Below are 25,514 nucleotides of genomic sequence, written 5' to 3'. Positions count from 1 at the left end.
CAGGGAGCAGCACGTACACAGCTGAGGGGTGGGCAAGGCCAAGGGGAATGGAGCCGACTTGGACAGGCGCCGTCGCGGACACCGACGTGGTCAGGGCGGAACGTGGAGGGAGGGCACCCCTTGTCAGCAGTCGGGTTCCTTCGGTTGGTTTATTCAGGGGTGTGTGTCTGGTTTGTGTTTCTAAGGCTGCTCAGGCTTCTCTGTGGAGAAGGGATCGGCGGCGCCGTGGTTGAGGGGGCCGTCCGGCCAGGAGCCGCGGCATCATCCAGGGCGGGGCCCCGGGCGCAGAAGGCCGCGGAGGCTGTGGTGTTGGGGCGAGGCGGGGAGAACGGCCCTCCGGGCGCAGGTGGCCTCCACAGTGGGCGTGTCCCCGGAACGGCCGCCTGCACAGAGCCGCGGTCACAGCGCTCGCGGCAGCCTCGTCCCCACAGCCCCGAGGGATGCAGGCAGGTTGCCGCTGTGGGCGAGGGGCCGGGCGTCAGGGCAGGCGCCGCTCAGACAGAAGGAGTGAGCCACCGTCCATGCGCCGTCCATGCGGCCGCTCGGCGAGTCTCAGGACGGCGGCTTGCCCCGTTCACACAGCTTCCAGAGTCAGGGCCCAGGCGGTCCTTTAAAGTACGTGCTGTTGTTATTTGTCAGACGTTCCGCAGTGCAGCTGTTTAATGAGTTTACAGGCTACTGTGAGCAATTCTTTGCCAATAAATTTGATGACCCGTTTCCTAGGAAAGTATAACTTAGCAACACTAACCCCCAAATAAATAGAAAATGTTAAGGTTCTCATAAGATATGTGAATGGCGGGAAGCATGACCGAGGTGGGCTTGTGTGGGGAGGCAGTTCTTTCTCCGGGGGTCCTGAGGGGAAGGGGATGGGACTGGCTGAGGCCAGCGCCTCTGGGAGGGGCCGAGGGGCCCTCCGGTCACATGTGGCATGGCCGCAGTTGGAGACCCCGGACCCTGCCCCGTGCTGAGTGCCAGCGCGTGCTCGCATTTTATTCGTGCGTCACGAGGGTCTGAGGATGCATTTGAGTGAGAATGAGGGTGTGTGTGTGTTAAAAGTATTGGAGGGAAGTGCACTGTTACACTAGGAACAGCAGTAAATGTTGGGTGGTTAGGGTTGTAGGGCTTTCTCCTTAATTACATTCAGTAAAGAATTCCAGATTGTGATTAGTAAATGCATTTATGCTGCAAAACAAACCCAGTGCATTTCCCTAGAGGACGAAAGGGATAACGTAGGTGTAATACAAGGGCAGCGGTGCAGGGAAGACCCCTCAAACATGCTGTGGAGTCAGGGGCGGGGGCGGGAGCAGGGCAGACGGGGTGGGCAGTGATCCGAGGTGAGTGGACAGGAAGGCAGGGCCTCTTCTCGCAGGCGCAAATGCCCCCGGCACCCGGGGTGAGCCTGAGGGTGTGGGGAGCGCGGCCTGGCCCTTCTGCAGTGTCGGGCTGGGGTTGGTCTCCATGACCTGCTGCTTCCCCCGTGTCAGGGGCCACATGAGAGGGGTCAGCTGGGCTGCAGGGTGGGCAGTGGCCTTGGAGATTGGGGGCGTTGGCGCTGTCCTCGTCACCGGAAACTTGTCGAGAGCACATCTGTGGGGTAGGGGACGGAAGACGGGAGGGAGAGGTCTGAGCAGGTGGGTGGGTCCTGTCGAGGGGGTCCTGTCGGGAGGGAGGTATGGAAGTTTCTGGAATGAGAAGGGCTTGCTGGGACCGTCAGAGCCCTCGAGAAGCAGAGTGGGGACTGGATCAGCCTGGAGACCAGAGAACGGGGTGTGGAAGCTGATATTCTATCCCCAGGTAGGAGGGAGAAGGGTCCCCTTGGAAAGCGGGTGCTGCGGGGGTGCAGGGGGGGTGGGGAGGTGGGAAGAGGCCACCTGGCAGTGTTGGGGCCCCTCGGGGGAGGCCAGGCCTCCTGGAGCGTTGGTGTCCTGGAGCGCCTGGCCAGTCACGAGCCCCCAGGGGTGCTGACTTTCTGCCGTAGGCCGCGTCCAGAGGACTCGGGACGCTCAGCCGCGCTGCTCCCCACGGGCGGCTGCTGGGAAGAGCTGTGAACGTCAGGCACATCTAGTGGGTGTGTGTGTTAGTGGCTCTTAAATGGAGAGCTTTTACCAGGTGTGGACAGTTACCTCTATTCTTAGTTGCTGAGAGTTGTTTGAAAATCATGAATGGATAATGAGTTTCATCAAGTGATTTCTGTGCGTCTATGGGAGGATCTTATCGTTTCCCTCCTTTTAGCTTTTGTCATGAATTCCATCCGCTTCTTACACGAGTCCCTCGTATTCTGGGGTGGCCCTCCTGCACACCCCGGAGGACGTGTCACGATTGTCACTTGGTCTGTCCCCCGTTCCACTCCGGTGTGTGTTGTGTAGGCCTCACGCAAGAGTCGGGAATCTGTCTCAAGGATTCTCTGGGCGGGTCTGCGTGGGAGGGGGGCTCCCACAGGTTTGGTAAAACCGGCCTGGGCCAGCTTCCTTAGAACTAACTCTGCAGGTTCTGTTTCTGCTTGCCTCAATTCTGCTGAGTTATTTTTCTAGGAATTTATCCATTTCTTATGAACTTTCAACTCGATTGGCATGAAGTTGTTCATGATGTTATATTATTACTCAGATGTCACCTTCTCAGTGAAATATTCCCAGCCACCCTGTTCTCCCGACCCCCTTTCCCCGCTCTGGTTGGTCGTGTTTGTCACCTTTGACATCTAAATAATGGACCTGCTCGTGGCATTTATTATTTATTGTCTGTCTTCCTCCATGAGAATGTGGGCTCTAGGGATTTGTGTCTTTTTTGTTCGCTGCTGTCTAAGAACTCATGTCAAGCGTCTATAACTGTGTAGCTGGCCACACCGAGATTAAATCAAACTGAGTACACTGAGGTGCTGCGCTCACACTTGGCCAGAGTTCAAGGGCTCGGTGGCCGCCGTGTGGATGGCAGGTGGAGCAGTTTCCAGCCTCACGGGCTCTGCTCTGCACCCCACAGGGGCTCTGGTCTCACCCCACAGGGGCTCTGGTCTCACCCCACAGGGGCTCTGCTCTGCACCCCACAGGGGCTCTGGTCTCACCCCACAGGGGCTCTGCTCTGCACCCCACAGGGGCTCTGGTCTCACCCCACAGGGGCTCTGGTCTCACCCCACAGGGGTTCTGGTCTCACCCCACAGGGGCTCTGGTCTCACCCCACAGGGGTCCTGGTCTGCACCCCACAGGGTTCCTGGTCTCACCCCACAGGGGCTCTGGTCTCACCCCACAGGGGCTCTGCTCTGCACCCCACAGGGGCTCTGGTCTCACCCCACAGGGGTTCTGGTCTCACCCCACAGGGGCTCTGGTCTCACCCCACAGGGGTCCTGCTCTGCACCCCACAGGGGTCCTGCTCTGCACCCACGTTCGGGTCTCCTCTGTGTTCTCTTGTAAGTGCCTTTTAATCTCCCTGAGTAACTGACCCACTTCCTCCCTTTCTTCCTTTTTCTTGTAAAAGTTAATTGAGCTTTAAAGACTAGTTACTAAAGCATGCAGTTATGGGAAAACTTGGAGAGTAAAAGTGCTATAAGTTGGGTGTGATACGAATCACTTGAGTATCAGGCCTCTTGTCCCAGGTGTCTCTCGTGGTTTCGGGGCCCTGGTGCTTTCCACCCCTGCTTTTCAGAAGGGAGCAGCCCCCGGGCCCTGCCCCCTTCCCCCCGATGGGTGGGGAGACCTCGGGCTTCCATGAGGAGGGGGGGCATGGGCAGACGAGGGGGGGTCCACCGAGGTTCTGGACGCCCAGCCACCCCACCCCTCAGACCCCCGAGAGCAACTGGCGGCTCTCTGGTCCCGCAGCTCCCGTTGCCCCGAGTTGAGGCCAGGTCCTTCCAGGGGCCTTGTGCTACCGATTCAGTGCCGCCCTTCCGCTGCCCCTTGGTTGGCCTGCCACTCGTCCTAGCCCCTCACCTGTGCTTGCCTGTGCTCACCTGGCTGAGGCCCCAAGGCCCCACGCGAGCCTGCACGGGCCCGCTCCATCCCCACGCGCTGGTTTGTCTGTTGTCCGTGCTGGCCCAGAGCCCGGCTCGAGCCTGTGGGCGTCCTCGTTCCGGGTCACTGAGTGAGCGGCCCGGGGGACTCCTTCACAGGGCGTGAGATGCGAACAGCATCACAGAAATTAAATAGCACGGTTCGCTCTCGCCGGCGTCCCTGAGGCCCAGCCTCCCACTAGGTCACCCTGAAGCCCACCGCCTCCCCAGGAGCTTTCCAGGGCCCTTGTCCTGCTGTCGTGGTCCCCAGAGCACGTGGTGCAGCCCCTGCATGCCCCCAGCTCCCAGCAGCCCTGGGCCTCGGTGCCACCAGGCTGCCACCCAGACCTGCCCCTGTCTCCGTGGCCCGTGCCTTTACTGTCAGCCAGGCTTGTTTTTCTTTTGGTTGTTTTAAGCAGGTAAAGGAAGAGACCTGTTTACCTGAGCCGCCGAAGCTGCGGGTCCGGGGAGCCAGGCTCTGTGTGGACGGCACGTGTGGGTGACGCCTCGTCCCGTGTGTCTCCACAGGCTTCAGAATGTAGCGGGGGATCCGGCTGTGTGTACAGGTAAATGCGGCGTAAACTTCCATCTTCCTCTCCTTTCAGTGCATGTGAACTGATTACATTTACCTTGAATTACACCTTACGAGTCTGTTGTAGCCACAGAAAAGGTCAGTGCCTTGTAACGCCTTTAAAATTTAACGTGGGGCAGCTCCAGAGCGGATCAGGGCACGGTTATTTACACATATTCAAGTTTCCTCTTGATTAACGTTTCTGATCGACTCTGTCCCACTGTTTGCTACGTGGGACTCATCTAAAACTTCTAGCAAGACTGTAATTACAGGGCTGTGTGCGTCACATAAATGACACGAAATTGAATAGCAGGTCCCGTTTCTGTGCTAGAAAATGGAAAGACAGCGAGAGACACAAGGCAGGCACAGACGTGACGAGCCAGAGCGCGGAGGACACGGCGGACGAGGAGTGACCGCGTTGCACCCGTAGCCGGAAGCGTCCGATGCAGAGGCAGCAGGAGGGGACAGACGGCCTCGCAAGGAGGTGGGAGATGCGGCCTTCTCCGGGCGGGCCTGCTGTCCCAGGAAGTGTCCGAGCTACTGCCTGGGCCCCGCAGTTGGCAGGGGAGCACGGGACCCAGAGCCTCGAGCCGCCATCCTTCTCTGTCTGGATGGGCGCCCACCTGGTGTCTGGTGTTGGGTGTCAGATGCTGTGCAGGGCGGCCTGGGGACCGTACCGCGGCGGTGGTGACCGTGAGCGTTGGCCCCTCACGACGGCAGCTACTTGTGTGCCTGGGGCCGGCATGGAGGCCCCGTGTGGGCAGAGCTGGCTGCCCAGGCCCCTTGGCAGGCACTGCGCCTGGACAGCCTGGCCCCCTGTCTGGCCTTAGCTTTTACGACCCTGATGGCATTGCAGAGTGACCTCTCCCCTGGGGACTCGGGGTGGGGGACCCTCTGGCAGAAGTCCTGCCAGGGGTGCTGTGTCCTTCTCCGTGTGATGGTTGGCCGGTCCTCACCTGGGTGTCACCTGGTCACCCAGTCGGGGACCTCTAGGGGTTTCTCCTCTGAGGGTCCCGCCCTCCCTTGGGGCTGATGAGTGTTTGGTGGGGAGACGCTTGGAGCCTTTAGGAACCTTCACTTCCTTGGCGAAGTCTCGCTGCTGCTGACCACCCCCTGAGGATTCCTAAGCGAGTGGTCACTGCAGTTGTCCTGGGGCGGTGACCTTGCAGCCCTCCTTCCACTTATCAGCTCCCATTCTGCGAGGAAGGGTGTCCCTTGTCTGTCTGTCTGTCTGTGTAGCCTCATGGGCCTCTGTGTTATCCTGCCGTGGTAAGCAGTGATAGTAGTTGTTCCCTATCTGAGCACAGTGGGGCCCCAGGTCCTGCTATGCTCCTTGCCCAGCCCGGAGTTGGTTGCGTATCCAGGCAGCGCTGGCCCCTTGCGGCAGACGTGGTGTGGACACGCCAGGTCCTAGGGCTGCCCAGGAGTGGTCACTCCCGGGCCCTCCCAGCAGACAGAGCTGGGAGTGAGTGGGTGAGTCCACACTCGTGTGCATACACATGTGTACCTGTCTGCCTGGTTGCCACTAAGCACGAGTTCGCACTGACCCCAACCCCCGTCTGTGTGACTTTGGAGCTGGTTTTGGTTGTGATCTGGCTGTGGGTTGGTGACGTGTGTGAACAGCGCCCAGCGAGCCGAGGGCACAGCGCCGGGCTCGGTCGTGCCGGTGGTGGACGGCGCACCCTGGGCCTCGGCGTCCAGCGGGGACGTTGCCCAGTCAGTGCTCTCCCGTCTCTGCTTTGCTTCCCTTGGGAGTGACTAGGGTTTCTCTCTTTTAGATTATTTCCCATTACTTCCTGCTCCACGAGGCGTGTGGGCCCTTCTCCACGGAGCCGGTCCTAGTGGGTGCGAGTGGTCAGGCCGGGCCTGGCACAGCACGTGGTGACCATGACACCAGAGCGAGTGGGCCTCGCAGATGTGGGCTCGTTTCCCGTGGGTCGGCCCGTGGGGCGCCTGTGAGAAGCACCCCTTTTAGTCTCTCCTGACAGCTCAGAGCCCACTGCAGGGGCCAAGGGAGAGGTGTCTCTAGCGGGGACACGCGTCGGCTCGCGCCTGTGATCGAGGGGAGAGGAGAGACTCGGGTGAGAACCGCGAGTGTTGCCGCACGTCTTACTCTCCGTGAATAAAGTCGTAGGGCGTTCTTGCTGGTTTACAGGCTCTCTCGCTTTATGGGTGAACTGAGCCTGGCAGCCTTGCTGGTTGCGTCAGTCTGCGCTGATAGGCTTTTCCGCTGGGTTTCAGTGCAGGTGACGATTTAGTCTCCAGGGGGCCCCGCCCGCCCAGCCGTTTCCTTCCCTCTGCCTTCGGGCAACAGCGTTGAGCCGCGGGAGCCCGTGCGCCATGTGCGCTGTGGCTGCTGGGCGAGGCGGCACTGTCCAGCCTGCCGCCCACGCGGATGCAGAGGCCCTCCGTCTCCTGGAGCGTGGTCCTGTCTCTCCCTGCGGAGTTCTCTTGGTGATGCTTGTCTTGAAAATTCCCTGCATCCTGCACGGCGTCAGCATCCGGCGAGTCTCCTACTTGTACTGCAGGGAACCCCCAGGAATCTAGTGGCTGCGGCCACATGGGTGTCTGACCTGCCAGCCATGCAGGCCAGAGTCCAGAACGGGTCTCACGGGGCTAAAATCCAGGTGTGGGCAGGGCTGCTCCTCCCAGAGAGGCTCCTTCCAGCTCCTAGAAGCCCCCTCCCTGTTCACAGCCCACAGGCAGCTTCTCCTGTCTCCTCCGAGCCTCGTGCCCTCGTACGGGCCCTGTGGTGACACGAGGTCCCGCTGGGGCTTCCAGGGCCGTCTCCCGCCTCAGGGGCCTTTTGCCATGTGAGGTGACACACAGGTTTGGGGTAGGATGTGGTGTCTTTGGGACTGTTTCCCCTGCTGCACAGCATTGTATTGGGTCAGATGACAAGACCCTGCCCTCGTGAGCCTGTGGTCTGGCAGGAGAGCCAGTCAGAGCCACCCCAGCTCTGGAGGGCACCCGCCCACCGGCGCAGAGACGACGCGTCCACACTTCAGTGCACAGACGTTTGGACTTTTACGATGCCGTGTTGTGGGCTGTGCTTCCCAGGGTGGGGGGGCCTTAGCTGCTCCCATGTGGTCGGCTTTACGGAGGAACCAGAGCTCCAGAGAGACCACGTTTCCTTCTGCCTAGACCCAGCCTCAGCTCGGCCCACCTGCTCCCTGGCCTCTCCGCCCACTGCTCCACAAACCTCCCCTGCTTCGCGTCATCTCACCAGCTGGCCTCCGGGGTTCTGAGCAGGAAGAGAGGGCCCGGGGGCCCGGAAGGGGGAGAAGTGAGAAGCGGCAGCGTGTCCGCGGCCCAGCGCTGCCCTGGGGCCAGGATGACCCAGTCCTCCAGGGGCGGCTGGGTGGTTGCCTGTCTCATGGTGGAAGCAGGGCCGCAGGGCGGGGACCTGGCCTCAGCCCTGCTCACTCTGAGCTCCTCCTGGACACACAGACTGTAGCTCGATTTCCGCTGAACCCAAACCTTTGATGAAACATCACACCGTTTCATGTATTAGTTAATACGTGTTTTTTTCTTGCAGAAGCCAAAGATGTTGACCAGAAAGATTAAACTCTGGGACATAAACGCCCACATCACCTGCCGCCTGTGCAGCGGGTATCTCATCGACGCGACCACGGTGACCGAGTGTCTGCACACGTGTATGTGCGGAAAATTCTAGAATGTGGCCTTAGCTGGGGGTGGGGGGGCACGGTGACTGCACACATGTATGTGCAGAATATTCTAGAACGTGGCCTTAGACAGCTGTGGGGGGGGAGCAGTGACTGAGTGCACACATGTATGTGCGGAATGTTCTAGAACGTGGCCTTAGACAGCCATGGGGGGGAGCAGTGACTGAGTGCACACATGTATGTGCGGAATGTTCTAGAACGTGGCCTTAGACAGCCGTGGGGGGGAGCAGTGACTGAGTGCACACATGTATGTGCGGAATGTTCTGTGTGCTCTTGATACTTTGGCTTTTTTTACCAAAAGCTTTTAGCTCAAGTACACAGCAGGACACAGCAGCAGGAGTACAGGAGATCTTGAAGATAAATGAGAAAAATTGTCTGAAGTTAAAACACTGTGGGTAATTTCAGTAGACATGTCACTTAAGAAAGCTGAATAAAAAGGAAAAATTAGGTATTTCGATATAACAACTAAACCGTTACGTGTGGTACGACAGAATATTCGTTTCTAGTGGGCAGAAATGCTTATTTTTGCCGTTTGCAAATGACTTCCTTAAACTCCGTAGACAGAGGAGTCTGCTCGTCTGCCGCTCAGGCCAGTGGGTGTTTGGAGGTCTGGACTTCGAGCTGGCGCTGACCTTGGGCGCGCCTTCCTTTAAGCCCCGCCGCCCCTGCCCCTGCCGAGCAGGCTGCAGCCTTCACCTGGAGGCTGGGTCCTCTTGTGCGGCCGGCCCAGGAGGCCGAGGGGCAGGCACTTCCTAAAGGAAAACGAATCCTCTAACACTGATGAGTTTTGATCCTGTATTTTTCAGTTTAGAAAATAAAATATTTGCCAGTTTTGACAGAATTTTTATTTTAAAGTTAATTGTATTTTAAGATATTGGCTGGCAGTATTTTATGTTATATTCAGCAAATTTTATCTCATTTTGTCCTACAAAGAAATCCGGTGATCTTTCAGGCTAACTTCTAGAATGTAACTATTCGCCCCTGTGGCGGAGCCCCTGTGGCGGAGCCCCTGTGACAGGACGTGAAGGCGCATCTGCGGCCCCCTCAGCTGCTCCTCCAGTTTCCCCTCCTGTTTCTGGGCCTCAGCTCTGTCCAGGGGCAGCTGATGCTCCTCCGTGGTGGTGGACCCGGGCGGCGGGCCTGTCACCAGTGTCCCGTTGTGGCCTCGGGGAGCCCTGCCGGGAGGAGCGGAGACCCCGCCGACGCGCTCCCTGACGTGCGCGCTCCCGTTCCCTCTGATGCGCGCCCCGCCCCTCTGGCGTGCGCACGCATCGCCCTGACGTGCGCGCTCCCTGCAGTCTGCCGGAGCTGCCTGGTGAAGTACCTGGAGGAGAACAACACGTGCCCCACGTGCAGGATCGTCATCCACCAGAGCCACCCCCTGCAGTACATCGGGTAAGCGGCCCGGGCCTCACCCCGAGCCTCGCGCCGCCCTGCTCGGCCGGCCGCCCAGTCGGTGCAGTTTCCGCCGAGGCGCTGGCCTGAGGCCCGGGGCAGATGGGGGCCGCCCTGCCAGGAGGGGCGGGGCTGAAGGAGGGGGCCGGCTGCACTTTGACCCCCGAGTTGAGGTGTGTCGTGGGAGGGAGAGGCCGCTCCCAGGTCAAGACCTAGGAACCAGCCAGCCCGATGTCAAGCCATGTGGCAGCGGTTCTGCCCAGCGTCCTGTTCTTGTGGGTCGGACGAGCTTTCTGAGAAGCTGGTAGCTTTAGTAGCAAATTCGGAGGGTGTCGTGTCTGCTGGAGGCCAGCTGTGTTTTATGCTTCTGTGTGTGCGCACGCGCCACGCGTTCAGGTACACGGGAGTGTGAAAGGTATTTCTTGGCGCGGACCCTGGTCAGGAAAGTGTGAGAAACTCCCTTTGGCCTGGCACAGCCCAGGCTGCCTGATACCTGTTAGGACTTGAGAAGCCCAGCGGGCAGAGGGAGCTGGTCACCGAAGGATCTTGCCTGTGTCCTCCTCCTCATTTGAAATGTTCACAAGCATATAGAGCCCAAATTGAACAACGGGTTCCTTCCGGCCATGTGTCGCTTCTGCTAGCACAGACTTGTTCTGAAGTGCAAACTGGAAGCAAAATTCAACCAAAACTCCAAATTTGTGATTGTGGAGTTTATTATTGTTAAATGGAAAACGTTCGAGAATTAGACAATTGACGCTTCTGGCTAACCCACCTGTTCTGTTCTTTTTGCCAGTCATGACAGAACCATGCAAGATATTGTTTACAAATTGGTCCCAGGCCTCCAAGAAGGTAAGTGTCAGAGCATCCACCTGGACTTCTGCGTCCGCAGCACGGCCTCTGAGGGGCTTTTCTCTCCGGGGTCCTGGCTTTGGACGTCTCGCTCAGCCGGCCGGCCAGTCGGTGCAGTTTCCACCGAGCCGCTGGCCTGGGGCCCGGGGCAGATGGGGGCCATGTGCTGGCCGGTTTCATCCATCATCACTCACACCTCCCACCTCGCTCAGGAGGCGCAGGGTAGCCTCTCACTTGTGCCGCCTGGAGGTGAGGCCGGGAACCCTGTGTCAGTAAAGTTTAACTGGAGTTAAAGTCAAATCTGTGAGAGTTGAGAAGAAGTACTCTGTGGTACAAATATCCTGCAAGTGGAAGCGGCTGTTCTTTTTAAAACTTTTCTGCGGTTCTGAACACTGAGACTGTCCTGCCCTTGTTGAGGGGCAGTGACTGGGGGGGCGGGCGGGGACACAGGCCTCAGAAATCTGTTCAGTGTGAGCAGTGGCTGGTGAAGCACTGCCAGCTGATAAAAGCTAGGCACAACTTTCTTTCAAAGATAAGATACGTTAGCAATTCATTTGGGCAGTGTTTTCTCACTGCCGTGTTTCAGAAGAGGGTTATAATTTCAAGTACAGGCTTATTCAGTTAGGTCAGTGGATGTCACATCTGATCTTTAAGACACAACCTAGGGAGTGATATCGTTAAAGTCTTCTTTCATTGTTCGTAGAATTCATTCATAAAAGAAGAGTTTAAATTTCTTGAGTAAATGTAGATAAAAACAATCATATTCGGACATTTGAAGGGTTTTCTAGTACTGGGGGAAGGCAAAGACTGCAGGAAAATAAAGTGCTGACACCGTTCAGAATCGTTGCAGGATACTTGCAGCGTGCAACAGGCAAGATCCGTAAAGAACTCGATGTGTTTATGATCCAGGGTCAGGAGTTGTCAGCTTGTGGTGAAACCTGTTCACCTCCTTCCCCCGCCCTTCCTGTTGTTTCATCTGGAAACGTTGCCGTTCGTTCCCCAAGGAGAAGGATTTTTCTTCAAACTCGGAGCTACAGCACCTTTGTAAACCGAGATGACAGTACTGATTCCTTGTTGCATCAGGTCCTAGTGGGTGAGGCGTTCCCGTCTCTCGGGGTTTAGTTGGTCTCAGTCAAGGGCAACGCGGCTCCCCCCCTGGCCCCTCCTGTCTCCACGTTCCTGTGTGTGTGTGGGATCAAGAGGCCCTGTTGGACTCTGGCGCCTTCCAGTGTCACTCCACCCAGACGGGGCCCTCGCAGATGTGGTCCTGGCAGCCAGGTCCCGCAGAGCCCGTGAGGCCTGGGGGCAGCCAGGCCGCGCCCCCTGTTCCGTCACCCGCCTCCACTGATGGCAGGGAGGCCTCCATAAAGACACGCTCCCCGGCTTGGTTTCCCAAGATCCACTCTGTACAGAACAGCAGAACAAATGTGTGAAGTTTTCCTTTATTTGTTTACAGAAAATGAGCTGGTTTCCCAGCCGCTCCAGCCCCGATCAGATGGCTTTGAGCATTTACTGTTCTCAGGTTATTGCAGTTACTGTCCTTTTTGAAGTTCAAAGCCTCCTCGATCTGTGGCTGGCGGGCTCTGCCTGCTTGGCTCCCTGGAGCCGGTCTGCAGGGTCTGGGCTCACCCCTGCGGGCGGTGGTGTCTCAGGCCAGCAGTCGGCGCGTGGGGAGCACAGTGACGCGTTCTCAGCGGAGCTTTGGCTTGTGAGGGAAGAGGGCGGGTGTAAGACTCTGCCGACTTCTGCCGAGCCTGTCCTGTGCACGCGTCCCCTCGTCCTCTCCACAGGCAGCCTGTAGCCGTGATCGCCACCCTGACGTGGAAGAACCGGAGGGATTCCAGAATTCCCCAAGTTCACACTAATGCCCAAGGCAGCCTGAGCTCTGCCCCCAGTCCAGGGTGCTTTCTGGGTAGGCAAATAATCCACTCCTCTGTTTTCTCAAACTTTCGGTCCTTTGTCGCTCTTCAAAAGGTCGCTGTAGTGTCCAGGTCCGTAGCAGCGGGCTGTTTTCTGAACGTGGGCTGTCTGCAGTTTCTCTGGTTGGGGCCAGCTTGCAAAGCTGGTTTCTGAGCTGGGCCCTCTCCCGGGTCCCGCAGAGAGTCCGGAGCACGTCTCACCCGAGACCGAGCAGTGACCCTGGGGGCCCGCGGTGTCTGGAGGATGCCCTCCTGCTCTGCAGCCCCTTCGAGCTGCCCACCCCGCGGCAGGCGCTTCACTTCCCGCGTGCGTCCTCTCGCGAGTTTTGGGAAATCAAAAGTGGCTTGGCTTTCTGGACCCAGCCTGTGGCCGGGAGGCTGCTCTTCTGTCCCCTTGTAGATGAAGCCTTTTAGGTGGAAGATGAGTTTTTAGTTGTCTCTTGTTTCTTTTTGTTTTTATAATTTAGAAAAGCCTGTTTTCCCCGAGGCAGCGTCTGTACCTGTACGCTTTATCGTGACCTATTTTGTGTGACATGCCCTCGCGCAGCTGCAGCTGCTCCTCTCCGGGGTCTGCTGGGGCCCCTCCCGTTCATCCAGGCTCCTCTCCTGACCGACACTTCACGTGTGTCGTCTTTTGCTTTCACCTGGGGGAGGGGCGCGGTGAATGTTCTGTTACGAACTTTGTGGACGTGGGTGAGTGCGTCTGTGGGCTTTATTCTGGAGCAGGGCTGCTCTGCATCTGCATCTCTTTCTCTTGCCTCTTCGCGCTGGCTGAGGCAGGAGCCGGCAAACCCCTTGCCGACCAGACCCGGCCCTGCCTGTTGCGTGCAGCCCCTGAGCCAAGGGTGTGTTTCACTTTTTTCTTTTTTTTTCACTGCGCTGGGTCCTCGCTGTGTTTGACCGTGCACGGGCTCTTAGTTTCCCTGCGCACGTGGGAGCTTAGTTCCTGGATCAGGGATCGAACCCGTGTCCCCTGCATTGGAAGGTGGATTCTTAACTACCGGACCACCAGGGAAGTCCCCACGTTTTTAAATAGTTGGAAAAAATCAAAAGAAAGAGAATATTTTGTGACATGAGAGTTTTGCGTTGAGATGTCTCCGTCCACGGATGGTTTGCTGGAACGCGGCCCCGCTCATTCAGGGACGCACGTTTGTCTCACACTCGACGGCGGCTGGAGCATCTGCAGCAGGTGGACCAGCCCCGTCGGCACAAACGCTGTGGAGGCTGTATTACCAGCACCCACCGCATCGAGACAAGGGGAGAAGCGTCCAGCGTTTCAGCCATGGTGACGGGTGGGTGGATTTGTCCTTGGATTGTCATTGTCAGCCGGGGAAGCGTCCTGTTTATCTTGCGGTGACACTACATCTGTGTTAAAATAGAAAGTTATAAGATGTGTTGGCATCAGACTAAACACTCAGAGGAAAGCAACTTTTAGAAAGAATTGAAAATTTACAATGGAATGTCTCATCACAGCAGGATTTCTTCACAAAAATAAGAATAACCTATAAGGCTGCAATTAGAGTAGGTTTCTGGTTGGCTCATTTGTTGGTCACGGAAGGAAAATCACTTACTAGTGATAAGTTGGTTAAATGTTGTTTGATTGCAGCGGCTGAGGAAGTCTGTCCAGAGAAAGTGAGCCTGTTTGAGAACAGGAGCCGTGACGGGAACCATCGCTCAGGGAGCTGACAGTTAGGGGCAACGCCAGCCCTCGGAAGCGAGGCGGGCAGTTTGAGTGGTTTTCCTCGGCTCCGGAGTCTCCGATCTGCGCAGTGTTTATTGGGTGCGTTTGACGTGACGGGCGAATGAGCCTCTGAGCAGAGTCCACGGGGCACAGCCGCAGGAGAGAGGGTTTTCCGGGAAGTTGAGAAGACGCTAATTCAGTACAACCTGAAGTGGGCTCTGTTGAGACGTGTCACAGCCGTGTTGGTGAACGTGTGTGGGGTCAGGGAAATACTTGGTTGAACAAATTAACTGAACTGTGAAAACGTTAGGTTTTCAGTGAAAGCTCATCACGATACTCATCAACCAGCAGGTACTTTGCAGAAGATACTTGGATCTTTCGTATGTCCTGAACCAGTGGTGTCCACGGTGGAATCCATTCACGCTTTGGGACGTAATCATTTGTGTGAATTTTTGTCAGAGTTAAAAGCTGAGTACCCCGACTTCCCTTATCACAGCCGCACAATATTTTGATGCCTTGGCGGTGGTAAGTTTTTTGTTGCGTGTGTGTTTTTTTGTTTTTTGAGGTTTTTTGAGCTAAGGGCAGATTGAAGTTTTTCTGAATGAAAAGAAACACCTTTAACAACGTCACACCGAATGGCTTTGGAAGTTTGCTTTTGTTAAAGACCTGATAATGTTCCTTGATGAATCCAGCCTAATGTCATAAGGAGAGCAATACTGAAATGCAAAACCTGCAATGTGGGAAGTTTTCAACAACTAACGTCTCTTGAATCGCAAGCCCCATCCAGCTGCCGTGCAGACGCCCCGGGCTGTCGGCAGCTCAAGGGGAGCGGAGGCCACCCCCTAGACTCACAGCAGACCTGTTTGCAGAGCCCCAGCAAACAGCTCTGGTGGAGTCCGGGGCCTGGTGCAGGTGAAGCAGCTTCCGTGTTTCAGAATCCATATAGCTGTGCAGTCGAGGGGCATCCGCCTGACCTCCACTGGGAAGTGATCAGTCTGTGGAACAAAGGCAAATCCCAAGAGAAGAATCTAATAGAATTCCTTCAGCGCCTTCTGAGTGACGACTGCTCTGGACTGAAGTCAGTATTTCTGTGTGCAAAGGCATTTTCAAGGTGAAGTATGTAAGATCTCCTTACAGATGAACACGAGCGCTCAGTTTTGGCGCCAAGCAGCGCGCACTTTTTACCCCACTAAACAAACGTCATCCGCCGCCCGACAGGCGTGCATTCTTCTCGTTAGTGGCCGCACTGTAAAGTTCGTGCTCGGGTATTACTACTGTGTCTTTAACTTCGTGACTTCAGGTTTCTGGTGCCTCACCTAAGGAGCTTAGGAGTCTCCACTCGTCCCAACGACAAGTAAAAGGCAGAACGCACTGAACAATCAGCCGTTCTTAGATTGTAAGAGAGGAGGGTGCAGGGCCAGCCGCTGCCCCCGAGATGGGGGACTGACCGCAGACGCGGGGGCACACGGCTGCCTGCCACAGACTCAGGACTGGAAACGCCCAGGAACCAGAGCCTGGGCAGGAGAGACTGGTCTGTGACTCAGGGGTCACTGAGGCTCCTGGTGGACAAGTCCAAGAGTTGAGACCTGCCCGGGGGCTGTCACAGCGGGCCTCGCGATGCTGTGAGGTTCGTCTCTGGGAACTCGACCAGGTTCCCCCAGCAGGGGAGGGGAAAGAAATGCCCCAAGCCCTGGGCACATCTGAAGAAGACCTGACCTCTGGGGACCCAGTTAACCACAACCGTGCCTGCTGGGCTATTATCAGAGCAAAACTGGCCTGGGGGCAGGAAAGACCCAACTTCAGCCACCTTGTCCCGCCCGAGTGGGGAGGAACACCTGAGAAGCACGAGCGAGGTTCACAGTCCAGAGGCTCAGGCTCGCCGAGGACAACCGTGGTCAAGGCTGTGGGGTGTCCCGTCCCCGCCACCTCACCACGACAGCACTGAGGCCTGTTCACAGCAGTGCCTTTTACCCAGTGTCACGTCCAGCTAACAAGAAAAAAACGACGAGTCATGCTAAAAGGCAAAAAACAGAATCTGAAGAGATGGAACACACATCAGAACCAGACATGGCAGGGATGTTGGAATTATCAGACCGGGACTTAAGACAACTGTGGTCAACGTGCTGAGGGCTCTAATGGATAAAGTAGACAGCATGCAGGACATAAGGGGAATGTGAGCAGAGAGGTGGAAATCCTAAGGAAGAACCGAAAAGAAACGCCAGAGATCAGAGCCCTGCAGCAGAAATGAAGGTTGCCTTTGACGGGCTGATTAGAGTGGACACGGCTGAGGAAGGAACCTCTGAGCGAAAGGACATCTCGACAGAGTCCCTGAAAACCCAAAAGCAAAGGGAAAAGGCTGAAAGAACAGAACATCTAAGGACTGTGGGGTGAAGGTGTGACATAATGGGAAATCCGGAAGGAGAAGAGAGAGAAGAACAGAAGAAATACTGAAACATTTTAACTGAGAGTTTCCCCAAATCAATGTCAGACACCAAACCACAGATCCAGGAAGCCCAGAGAACACCCAGCAGGACAAATGCCAGAGTAATTACACCTGGGCATGTCGGTTTCAACGTACAGAAAGTCAAAGATAAAGAAAAAAGTCCCGAAAGGAGCTGGAGGGGAGGGGTACACTTTACCTACAGGGGAACTGAGATAAGAATTACATCTGACCTCTCCTTAGAAACCTTGCAAGCAAAGAGTGAAGTGAGATATTTACAGTGTTGAGAGAAAAACCAGCAGCCCAGGATTCTGTACCCTGAGAAATTATCCTCCAGAAGTGAGGAGAAATACTTTCTCAGACAAAGAGAAATTGGGGGAATTTGTTGCCAGTAAACTTGCCTTCTAGAGATGTTGTTAGAAGAAGTTCTTTAGAAAGAAGGAAAATGATAAAGGTCGGAAACTCAGATCTACTAAGGAAAGGAAGAGCATCAAAGAAGAAATAAGTGAAGGTAAAATAAAGACGCTTAACTTTCTTATTCCTCATTTATCTAACAGATAACAGTTTGTTCAAGATAATAATGGCAGCAATGCACCGATATGTACGCCTGTGTACATATTGTATTGAACATGTATCTATTTCAGTTTCCTCTATAAAAATTCTGTTCTCTCTTCTGTTACGTAAGTACTGATGAAATGTCTCGGTTTTGATGTTCAGCTTACAGAGCCCCAGATATTCGCTGTCTGTGCTTCACAGCAGCGTCTGCCAGCCCCGGGCTAGAACTCTGTGATGTGGGACCCGTCCTGTTCCTGACCCCGGGGAGGTGCTCAGTCTCTGGCCCGCAAGCCTGAGGTCGGCTGCAGGCTCCCGCGTGCCCTTCATCAGGCGCGGCTGCTGTTTGTCAGGGGTGGATGTTGGATTCCATCAGATGCTGCTTCTGCACCTGTTGTGATGATCCCGAGGTTTGTGGTGCAGTGGAGTACATGTGCCCAGGGCGGTGTTACTTTTTATAAGCCTTTCCTCCCTCCCCGAACTCACAGCATCCTAGTCTTACCACTATCATAACTTTCACCCCAAGATGAGGTCATGTTCTGTCTATAATGTTCTCATAACAGTTTGTTGTAGAGCTGCCCCGCATCCGTAAATATGATCTGTGTCATCTTTTCTGTTGGCTGCAAAGTATCCACTGAATAAATGGCCCACTCTCTTACCCCAGCGTAGCAGATAAGTTAGATTTATCTTGCGTGGCAGCTGTCAGTAGTGGATGATAGTGGTATCTCCAGTGTGGTGTTGAGAAGGGTTCTGAGGCTCTGTGGCCCTGTCTGGAAATGTCTTCTGGGACAGAATGAGTCTGGCGGGGAGTCAACTCTTCTTTTTTTTTTTAATAAATTTCATTTTATTTATTTAATTTTTGGCTGCATTGGGTCTTCGCTGCTGCGTGCGGGCTTTCTCTAGTTGTGGTGAGCGGGGGCTACTCTTCGTTGCAGTGCGCGGGCTTCTCATTGCAGTGGCTTCTCTTGTTGTGGAGCACGGGCTCTAGGCGTGCGGGCTTCAGTAGTTGTGGCACGCGGGCTCCGTAGTTGTGGCTTGCGAGCTCTAGAGTGCAGGCTCAGTAGTTGTGGCACACGGGCTTAGTTGCTCCGCGGCATGTGGGATCCTCCTGGACCAGGGCTCGAACCCACGTCCCCTGCATTAGCAGGCGGATTCTTAACCACTGCGCCACCAGTGAAGCCCCGGGAGTCAGCTCTTCTGATTGGCCCAGTCCACGTTGTCAGACACTTAGCATTTAGGTTGTTTCTGATACTTCACTGTTGCAAATAAGGTTTTATCTTCTTATGCCCTTACCGGGTTATTTCCTTGGGATACATCACTAGCAGTAGGGACTTTTGGGTCAGCAGTTAAGTTTTAAAATATTTTTTATGTATATGCTGAGGTACTTTCCTGAAAAGTTATCCCAGTTGACATTTCTACACCTGTGTATATCTGAAATTGAGTATTGTTATTTTTCAATCCTTTTTCATTCTTGTAGGTGAAAATTAAAGAAATGGAAATTAAAACCAGGTACAGGCAGACCTCGGAAATACCACAGGTTCGGTTTCAGACCGTCGCAGTAAAGCGAATGTCGCAATAAAGTGAATCACACAGATCATACACAAGTGCATGTAAAAAAGTTATGTTTACACTATACTGTGGTCTATTAAATGTGCAATAGCATTATGCCTAAAGAGCAATATACATCTTTTAATTAAAAATACAAAACAAAAAAAACAATTAAAATAGTAACATCAAAGATCACTGATCACAGAGACCATAACAAATAGAACAATAATGGAAAAGTTTGACGTACTTCGAGAATTACCAAAACGGGACCCAAAGTGAGCAGATGCTGTTGGAAAAAGGTGCCGACAGACTCGCTTGACGCAGGGCGGCCACAGACCCTCACTGCGTCCCGAGTGCAGTGTCTGCCCGTGTGTGAAGCGGCATCCTGTCCACCTGTCAGGTGAGGAGTCCCTCTTCGCGTTCATCAGGGGGGCTGTTACCTGCAGACCCCGCCCTCCCTGAAGGACAGACAGGAACGGGCTCCCACCACCAGCAGTGCGTTTCAGGGCTTCATTCCTCTGCCGGCATTTCTGTGACTGTTTAAGGGAAATGTTTCCTTTCAAGCTGATCCCAGATTTACAGACTCGTGGTTTCGCCGTCTTTGGTTCCAACGCCCCCGGCTCTGGGCTGGCCTGCGCTCATCAGTTCAGTTCTGAGAGGCCTCCCTCTTTCCGTCCGAGTCCGCTGCCTCACACTTTTAGTTTTTCCTGCACAATCAGATATTTTGGAGTGTCTGTGTGGGTCCAGGAAGCGACCAAGGCATGTTCCTGGCCCTTGCGGAGCTCGTGGTGTTTAGGCGAGACAGACGTGCAGGGGGGAGGTACCACCGAGCTTTCCTTGGTCACCTGCACATAAATCTTTTTCACAGCGTGACTTACACGTTATTGGTTTGAGCAGCTTAGGTTTAAATTTCCTTTGCTACCTCCCGTGTGGCCCTGGGCGGTGACCGTTGCTTCGTTACGTGCATGTGAACTGTACATCAGTAGCCACCTTGTGTCACGGAGTCGGCCCTTCCCAGGAATGTGCGAGGGTCCAGCCTGGACCAGCTGTCCTCTCGCCGCCCGGCCCAGTCCCCACTCAGTGGTTGGAGACCGACGGCCAGGGCAGGAGGCCGCGTGGTGCCCGTCGTCCCCGTTCAGTAGGGACCCTTCCCCTGTGGTGGGCGGCTCCGTGCCTCCAGGACTCAGCGAGCTGTGACCGCCAGCCAGAGACGCCAGGGAGTACTGGTTCCCCCCGTCGGGCACACCTAGGGGCGGCCACAGCAGCGGTGGGGACGGCAGCCCTGCCTGGGAGGGGCCCGCGGGGCTGTGAACGCGCATCCGGAGAACCGGCCGTGCCCCCACTTGGGGGGCTCAGGCCCCGACCCGGGACGCGCCCCACGGCCCACAGCTGGTAGCTGCTCCAAAATTTGAGGGGGCACGGTCCAAAGCTGTTATCTTCTCACGAGTAAAAGCCTTCGGACTTTTAATCCAAGCCTTCAGTTTTCTTCATGTGATATTTGTGAGCAGAATTTTAATGTGATCCATTGCCTACTTAAGATTAAGGATTATATATTAATTTTTAATAGCGGAAATGAGAAAACAGAGGGAATTCTACCACAAATTAGGCCTGGAAGTGCCTGGAGACATCAAGGGGGAGACCTGTTCTGCGAAACAGCACCTAGATTCCCATCGAAATGGTGAGTGAGCTGGGTTTTATTTGCTAGACCTTTTGCTAAGAGCCCCTTGTGTCCCTCCACTCCCCACACAAGTCCTTGACAGAGGTGTGGGCAGGCGTCAGTGTCACTTAGGTGGTGCTGAGAAATGGCGTCTCCGACCAAGGGGTTACGTGGTGGGCCAGTGAGAGGAAGCCTGAGGGGGTACCCGAAGGTGCCTGGAGGTGGGGTGTGGAGGGAGCACGGGCATGCCGACGGCGGGCCTCCCAGGGCTCTTCTCCCGGCTTTGTCTGTTTTCTCACAGAATGGCCAAACTCCACTTTGGCTATGACGTAAAATTAATGGTGCTTTAGAATCTGTACGTATCATAACAACTTATTTGAATCTTTGACGCCGTGGACCACACAGATTCCGAAACCCCTTTAGTCCGCCGTGTGCTTTTCTAACATCGTGAGCAGCAGGGAGAGGCTTGGCTGTCGGCCTGGGAAGCGGGGGCTGCAGACTGTGCGAGCTCGGGGCCCCCGGGGAGGCGAGGCCAAGAGGCAGCTAGGGAGCCAGGAATCCCGCCTTTCCCTAGGTAGGGTCTTAACATTTAAAGCTGTGCCGGAACAGAGTTCGGGGATGGCTCGCTGCCTGGCGTAGTTGAGGCGCGAGGCGTCGGTGGTGCTGGGCTGGTGGGGCGCCTCTGCCCGGACACGTGCCACTGGCCCCGAGGGCGCAGCACGTAAAGCACCGTGGAGAGCAGCGCTCCCTCAGCTCTCACGTGTGCAAACTCTTAATACAGTGGGTTTTTATAGCGTTCAAGTGTACGGTAGAGTTAAAAAACAACGGTTTAACACGTTGGATTCAAGACCCAGTATTTTCTGTTTTTGCTAAAAGGAGAAACCAAAGCGGATGACAGTTCGAACAAAGAAGCGGCAGAAGAGAAGCAGGAGGAGGACGGCGACTACCACAGGAGCGACGAGCAGGTGGGCGCTGCCTCGGCCCCCGCCCTCCCAGGGCCGCTTCTCGTTTAACAAAGAAGGAGGCCGAGGGCGACAGGCAGTACAGACGTTAAAACGTCAGCAACTTTCTTAGTTTTTCCTTCCAATTCCTTCCTTTACTTACCTTTCTTTCCTTTTTTTTGGCCGTGCCGCGTGGCTTGTGGGATCTTAGTTCCCCGACCAGGCCAGGGATCGAACCGGGGCCTTTGGCAGGGAGAGCACCAAATCCTAACCACTGGACTACCAGGGAATTCCCATTCCCTTCTTTTTTTAATTGCCAAAGTAATGCATACTCACTGTGGAACATTTTAGGTATAAAAAGTTTAAAGTTCAGCCTCCACCCCCCGTGGGTATCTTCAGCTCCCCCCGACCCCAACCCCAGGTTGTCCTGTGGAGAATGTGGGGCAGGCATCTTCCATGCAAAGTAAGGTGAGAATGTAACCTTGAGGGCGCTATTCGTATGTCACTTACTACATTATCAGATGAAAAAAGGAAAACTAAGTCATCACAGTGATGCTACAAAAGAGTTTGATAAAATCCCGTATCCACGTCTGTGGGTCTTTTTATTAGGGTACCTTGACTCGACAGCTACGGCAGTCGTCACACTTCATGATGGAACAGAGGTGTCTCGTGAGTGTCAGAGCAAGAAAATGTCCCTTCTCAGCTGTCACTCAGCATGAGTTGGGGGATCCAGCCCAAATAGGAGACGGGAGAACGGGAGCCGGGCGCGCCGTGGCTCTCAGATTACACGTCTTGTGATGTGGCACCTCGGACAGCGCAGGGAAACTGTTCGTTCGGGTGATGGGACCAGTGTGTCATAGTCAGACGCTGTGGGCGGCCTTGTTCACATAACTAATAAAAACGCTGAGGCCGCCTAACGAGAAATGTGTGAGGCTGAAACAAAGACACGCTCTTCTTATGGGGGAACGTAAGAGAAAACCGAATGGTTGGATGTTTCTGGATGGAAAGTTGGTGTCGGGTTCTCCCCAAATTAATCTCCGTGGTTGTGACTTTAACCGTTTATTATGAATAGGAATTTAACCAGTGGCTTCTGAGCCTCATCTGGGAGAGGAAAAGCTCGGGAATAGCCACGAAAACTTAGGGCCATTGGCTGTGTCAGGGTATACGTGTAGCACAGCCACCCACACACACTTACGCAGACGGACACCTCGGGAGACACTGCGGTTCGGGGCCAGACCGCTATATAACACAAGTTGTGAATTTTGGGGGTTTCCCAGTGCGTATAAAAGTTATGTTTCCACCGTGCAGTAGTATGTTTAGTGTGTAGTTTCGTCATGTCTAAAGAACAACGTACATTGCTTAATTAAAAGATATTTTATTGCTAAAACTTGGTCATCATCTGGCAACACAGGGCTGCCACAAATCTTCAGTTCATAAAAAACACAGTATCTGCAAAGCACAATAAAGCAAGGTCTGCTTATATCCACCTTTCTATATATACATACATATTCTAATCAGTGCATATATATTTAATAAGTAAAACATGAGGATGTGTACACTTATATTTATTAAAGACATAATTAAATAGTGTGGTTTAGGTATAAGAACAGAATAACGGAACCTTAATTTTCCAGTTTATATGCTTGTGTTGCTAAAACATTTCCACAAGCATCACAGGAGTAGAAGCGCGTCTGTGTGGAATGCTGGGTGTGCTCAGATGCGTTTCACGTGAATGGAGAGAAGAATAAACATTGGGGTGAAGGACGCCCCTCTGGGGCCCGCGTGTCCCCTCTCCTGGGCTCTGATGAGTTACCTCTTGTTGGACTTGGAGGCCCCGCGGGATCTGGGGTCGGAGCTGCCGGCCCGGCCCTTCCAGGCACAGGGTGGGCCCTCTCGCTTAACCCCTGCTCCGTCAGTGTTCAATCTCCAATGTTCGTGTTTATCGTTACTAATATTTCCCTTTTCTTTTTTACCCCAAACGTGCCGAAGATTTGTCTATTTGAGCGGTTGCTTTCAAGAGCCAGCAGCCTGCCCGGGGGGTGGGCCCCGCTGCATCCCTGTGGGGCCAGAGTCAGTGCCAGGCTGAGCGCCGCGCACCTGGTCTGTCACTGCTCTGAGCCGCGTGCTCTCACCAGATGGCTTCCAGTAACCAGGACGTTCGTTTCCTCAGACGTTCCCCTTCCTCAGGAGCGCGCTGTTTCCCCCGTTCGGAACTTGGCAGGATCCCTGTCCTGGGGAGGTCAGGGCTTTGGGAGCCCGTCTCTGCTACCATCCTGTGTCTGGTGTCCCACCTTCTCCTCCCACTCGGGGACCCTGCTCTCCACGCTGCCTCCTGGGACCCTGAGCCCCTGGGCTTCAACTTCGGACCCCTTCACAGCTGTTCTTCCCTTTTTCAAATAAGTTGTTCTGTTGTTACTTTAGTTCCAGGCCACTCCTCCCGAGAGCCTGCCCCCTCCATCCTCCAGGGCAGCTGCAGGCCCACCGGGCAGGGCCAGCTCCTTCCTCCTCAGCCTGTGCCGGGGGCGGGCTGCTGTTGATTACACAGGCGGTTTCGAGCGTGGGGTTGACCCCCCACCTGCTGCCGTCCCCCCGCCTCCTCTCCGGCACCGGGACCCTGGCGGCCTATCTGCTCCTGGCTGTCCCGGGCCTGTTCCTTGCAGGACACTCTGTCCTTCCGGTGGCTTCGTCCACGGTGGGGCTCAAAGGGTCTGTGCTTGGGAGTCTGTTCAGCCGCCTGTTTGGCAGTGTCCCTGCCGCCCGCACCGTGGCTCCCTTGGGAATCAGGTGTCCTGCCGCCGGGAGCGGGGCGCCCGGTTGGTCGGCACCTGGCCTGCCCTTCCCCAGGACGTGCCACGCGCTGCCCGCGAGGACCCCCGCCCTGTGGGGCTGAGGCGCCCTGGGGTCGGGGCGCTCGGAGCCACGGGGTGGGGACGCACCAGGGGCTCCAGGCGTGGGGCGTGGGAGAAGGGGAGAGGGTGGGCCCGGCCCGGAGCAGGGCCTGCCAGGCGGGGAAGGGCCCCGGAGCGTGGGCAGCGCGCGGCACAGGGCGTCAAGCGCTCAGCCCGGGAAGGGTTAGAAAGCAGCCGCGGGACTTGCTGGGCTCTCCAGAGACTGTTTACTGAGCGGGTATCCCAGCTGGGTGGTATGATGTAGCCACAAACCACAGAGCCCAGGGAACAGGTGTCTTTGTGCAGCTCCCTTTTCTCAGGTAAAATTATACTTTTGAGTTTTTTTGAGGTGCGTCACGTAGCCGCTTCCTGTAGGTGCCGTGTGACACGGAACAGCTATAGGACCGGCAGTGTGTCCCGTGTCACGTACATAGCACACGCCGCGGGGTGAGGATTTCACTGTCTTCTGTCTGATGCTCTGATTATTCCAGCCCTCACGGACTCCTGGGTGCTGGCCCCAGCCTCCCCGGGCACGTCCTCCACGCGCTGGATGGAAAGGTCGTTTCCTTTCCATCTCCAGCTCCCGGGGAGGGGGGTGTGGCTCTCTCGGTTCCTTTACATGCAGATCGCATTCTGTGTTCGTGGGCCTGTGTGTTGGGTCTTTTGGCGTTTTCTCAGTCATTCTGCAGGAGTTGGCCTACACCTTTTTCATAGGCATTTGTTTAGTTTTGGTATCAAGGTAGTAAGTCTCAGAGCTGGGGATAGGCTCTCTTTTCCCATTTTTATTTTCTAGGAGAGTTTGTATGAGATTAAGAGCATCAGTTTTGTTGACTGTTTTGGTTAAACTTCCTGTATAAAGCCATCAGATCTTGGTTAATTCTTTTGGAGAGGGGTAGGAAGATTTTTAACCATCAATACAAATTAAATTTCCTTAATGATTTCAGTCCTACTCAAATCTTCTGTTTCTTTTTTAGTTCATTTGATCAGTTATATTTTTTCTAGGAAACTTTCTGTTTGGACTTAGGTTTTCAACGCTTGGGGCATGAAACGGTCCCTAGAATTCTTTGCTTGTCTTCGGGCCTTGCCACCTGTGCACCTATTTCTCCGTCTCTCTTCCTGGCGTCACAGCATGCCTCCCGCTTTCTTGGTTGTTGTTGCCAGAGGCTGAACCACTTTGTTTTCTGCCAGTCTCTCCTTCCTTCTGCTCTTCCTACATTCCCTCTTGTACTTTTCTCTTAATTTCTTGAGTTGAATTTTCATATAGTTGCCATTATACTGTTTGGTTCTAAATATTTTGAAATGTTCATTTTGATTTCTTTTTGACCCACTACTTATTTTTTAAAGTATGCATTGAAAATTTTGAACATCAAATCTTACTAAAAAGCTACAGTAATCAAGACGTTTGTTTTAG

At 54.9% G+C, this 25,514-nt stretch overlaps 2 protein-coding genes across 4 annotated transcripts in view; one reads left to right on the top strand and one right to left on the bottom strand.

Moving 5' to 3' along the window:
- Positions 1-7,925, bottom strand: part of SLC49A3 (solute carrier family 49 member 3) — a gene marked incomplete at both ends in the record, with an annotated part of 44,954 nt that extends 37,029 nt beyond the window's left edge. The window contains 4 exon segments of the mRNA XM_082654047.1: positions 1,389-1,587; positions 4,418-4,530; positions 5,225-5,279; positions 7,774-7,925. Of these exon segments, the coding sequence (XP_082510173.1) occupies positions 1,389-1,587; positions 4,418-4,530; positions 5,225-5,279; positions 7,774-7,925 (519 nt within the window).
- The window catches only part of PCGF3 (polycomb group ring finger 3), a 57,822-nt gene that overhangs the window by 11,048 nt on the left and 21,260 nt on the right, over positions 1-25,514 (top strand). For 2 of the 3 annotated variants that reach the window (XM_082653704.1, XM_082653706.1), the window contains exons 2-8: positions 4,396-4,542; positions 4,879-5,031; positions 8,086-8,203; positions 9,532-9,628; positions 10,422-10,477; positions 20,185-20,295; positions 21,151-21,239. In XM_082653704.1, the coding sequence (XP_082509830.1) occupies positions 8,095-8,203; positions 9,532-9,628; positions 10,422-10,477; positions 20,185-20,295; positions 21,151-21,239 (462 nt within the window). In that variant the 5' untranslated portion in view covers positions 4,396-4,542; positions 4,879-5,031; positions 8,086-8,094. The remainder of the gene's footprint in view (positions 1-4,395; positions 4,543-4,878; positions 5,032-8,085; positions 8,204-9,531; positions 9,629-10,421; positions 10,478-20,184; positions 20,296-21,150; positions 21,240-25,514) is intronic. The other variant, XM_082653705.1, reaches the window with a different exon arrangement.

Source organism: Grampus griseus, assembly GCF_964374135.1.
Source record: "Grampus griseus genome assembly, chromosome: 4".
Classification (NCBI taxonomy): Eukaryota; Metazoa; Chordata; class Mammalia; order Artiodactyla; family Delphinidae; genus Grampus; species Grampus griseus.
This window is presented reverse-complemented; position numbering and strand designations above follow the sequence as displayed.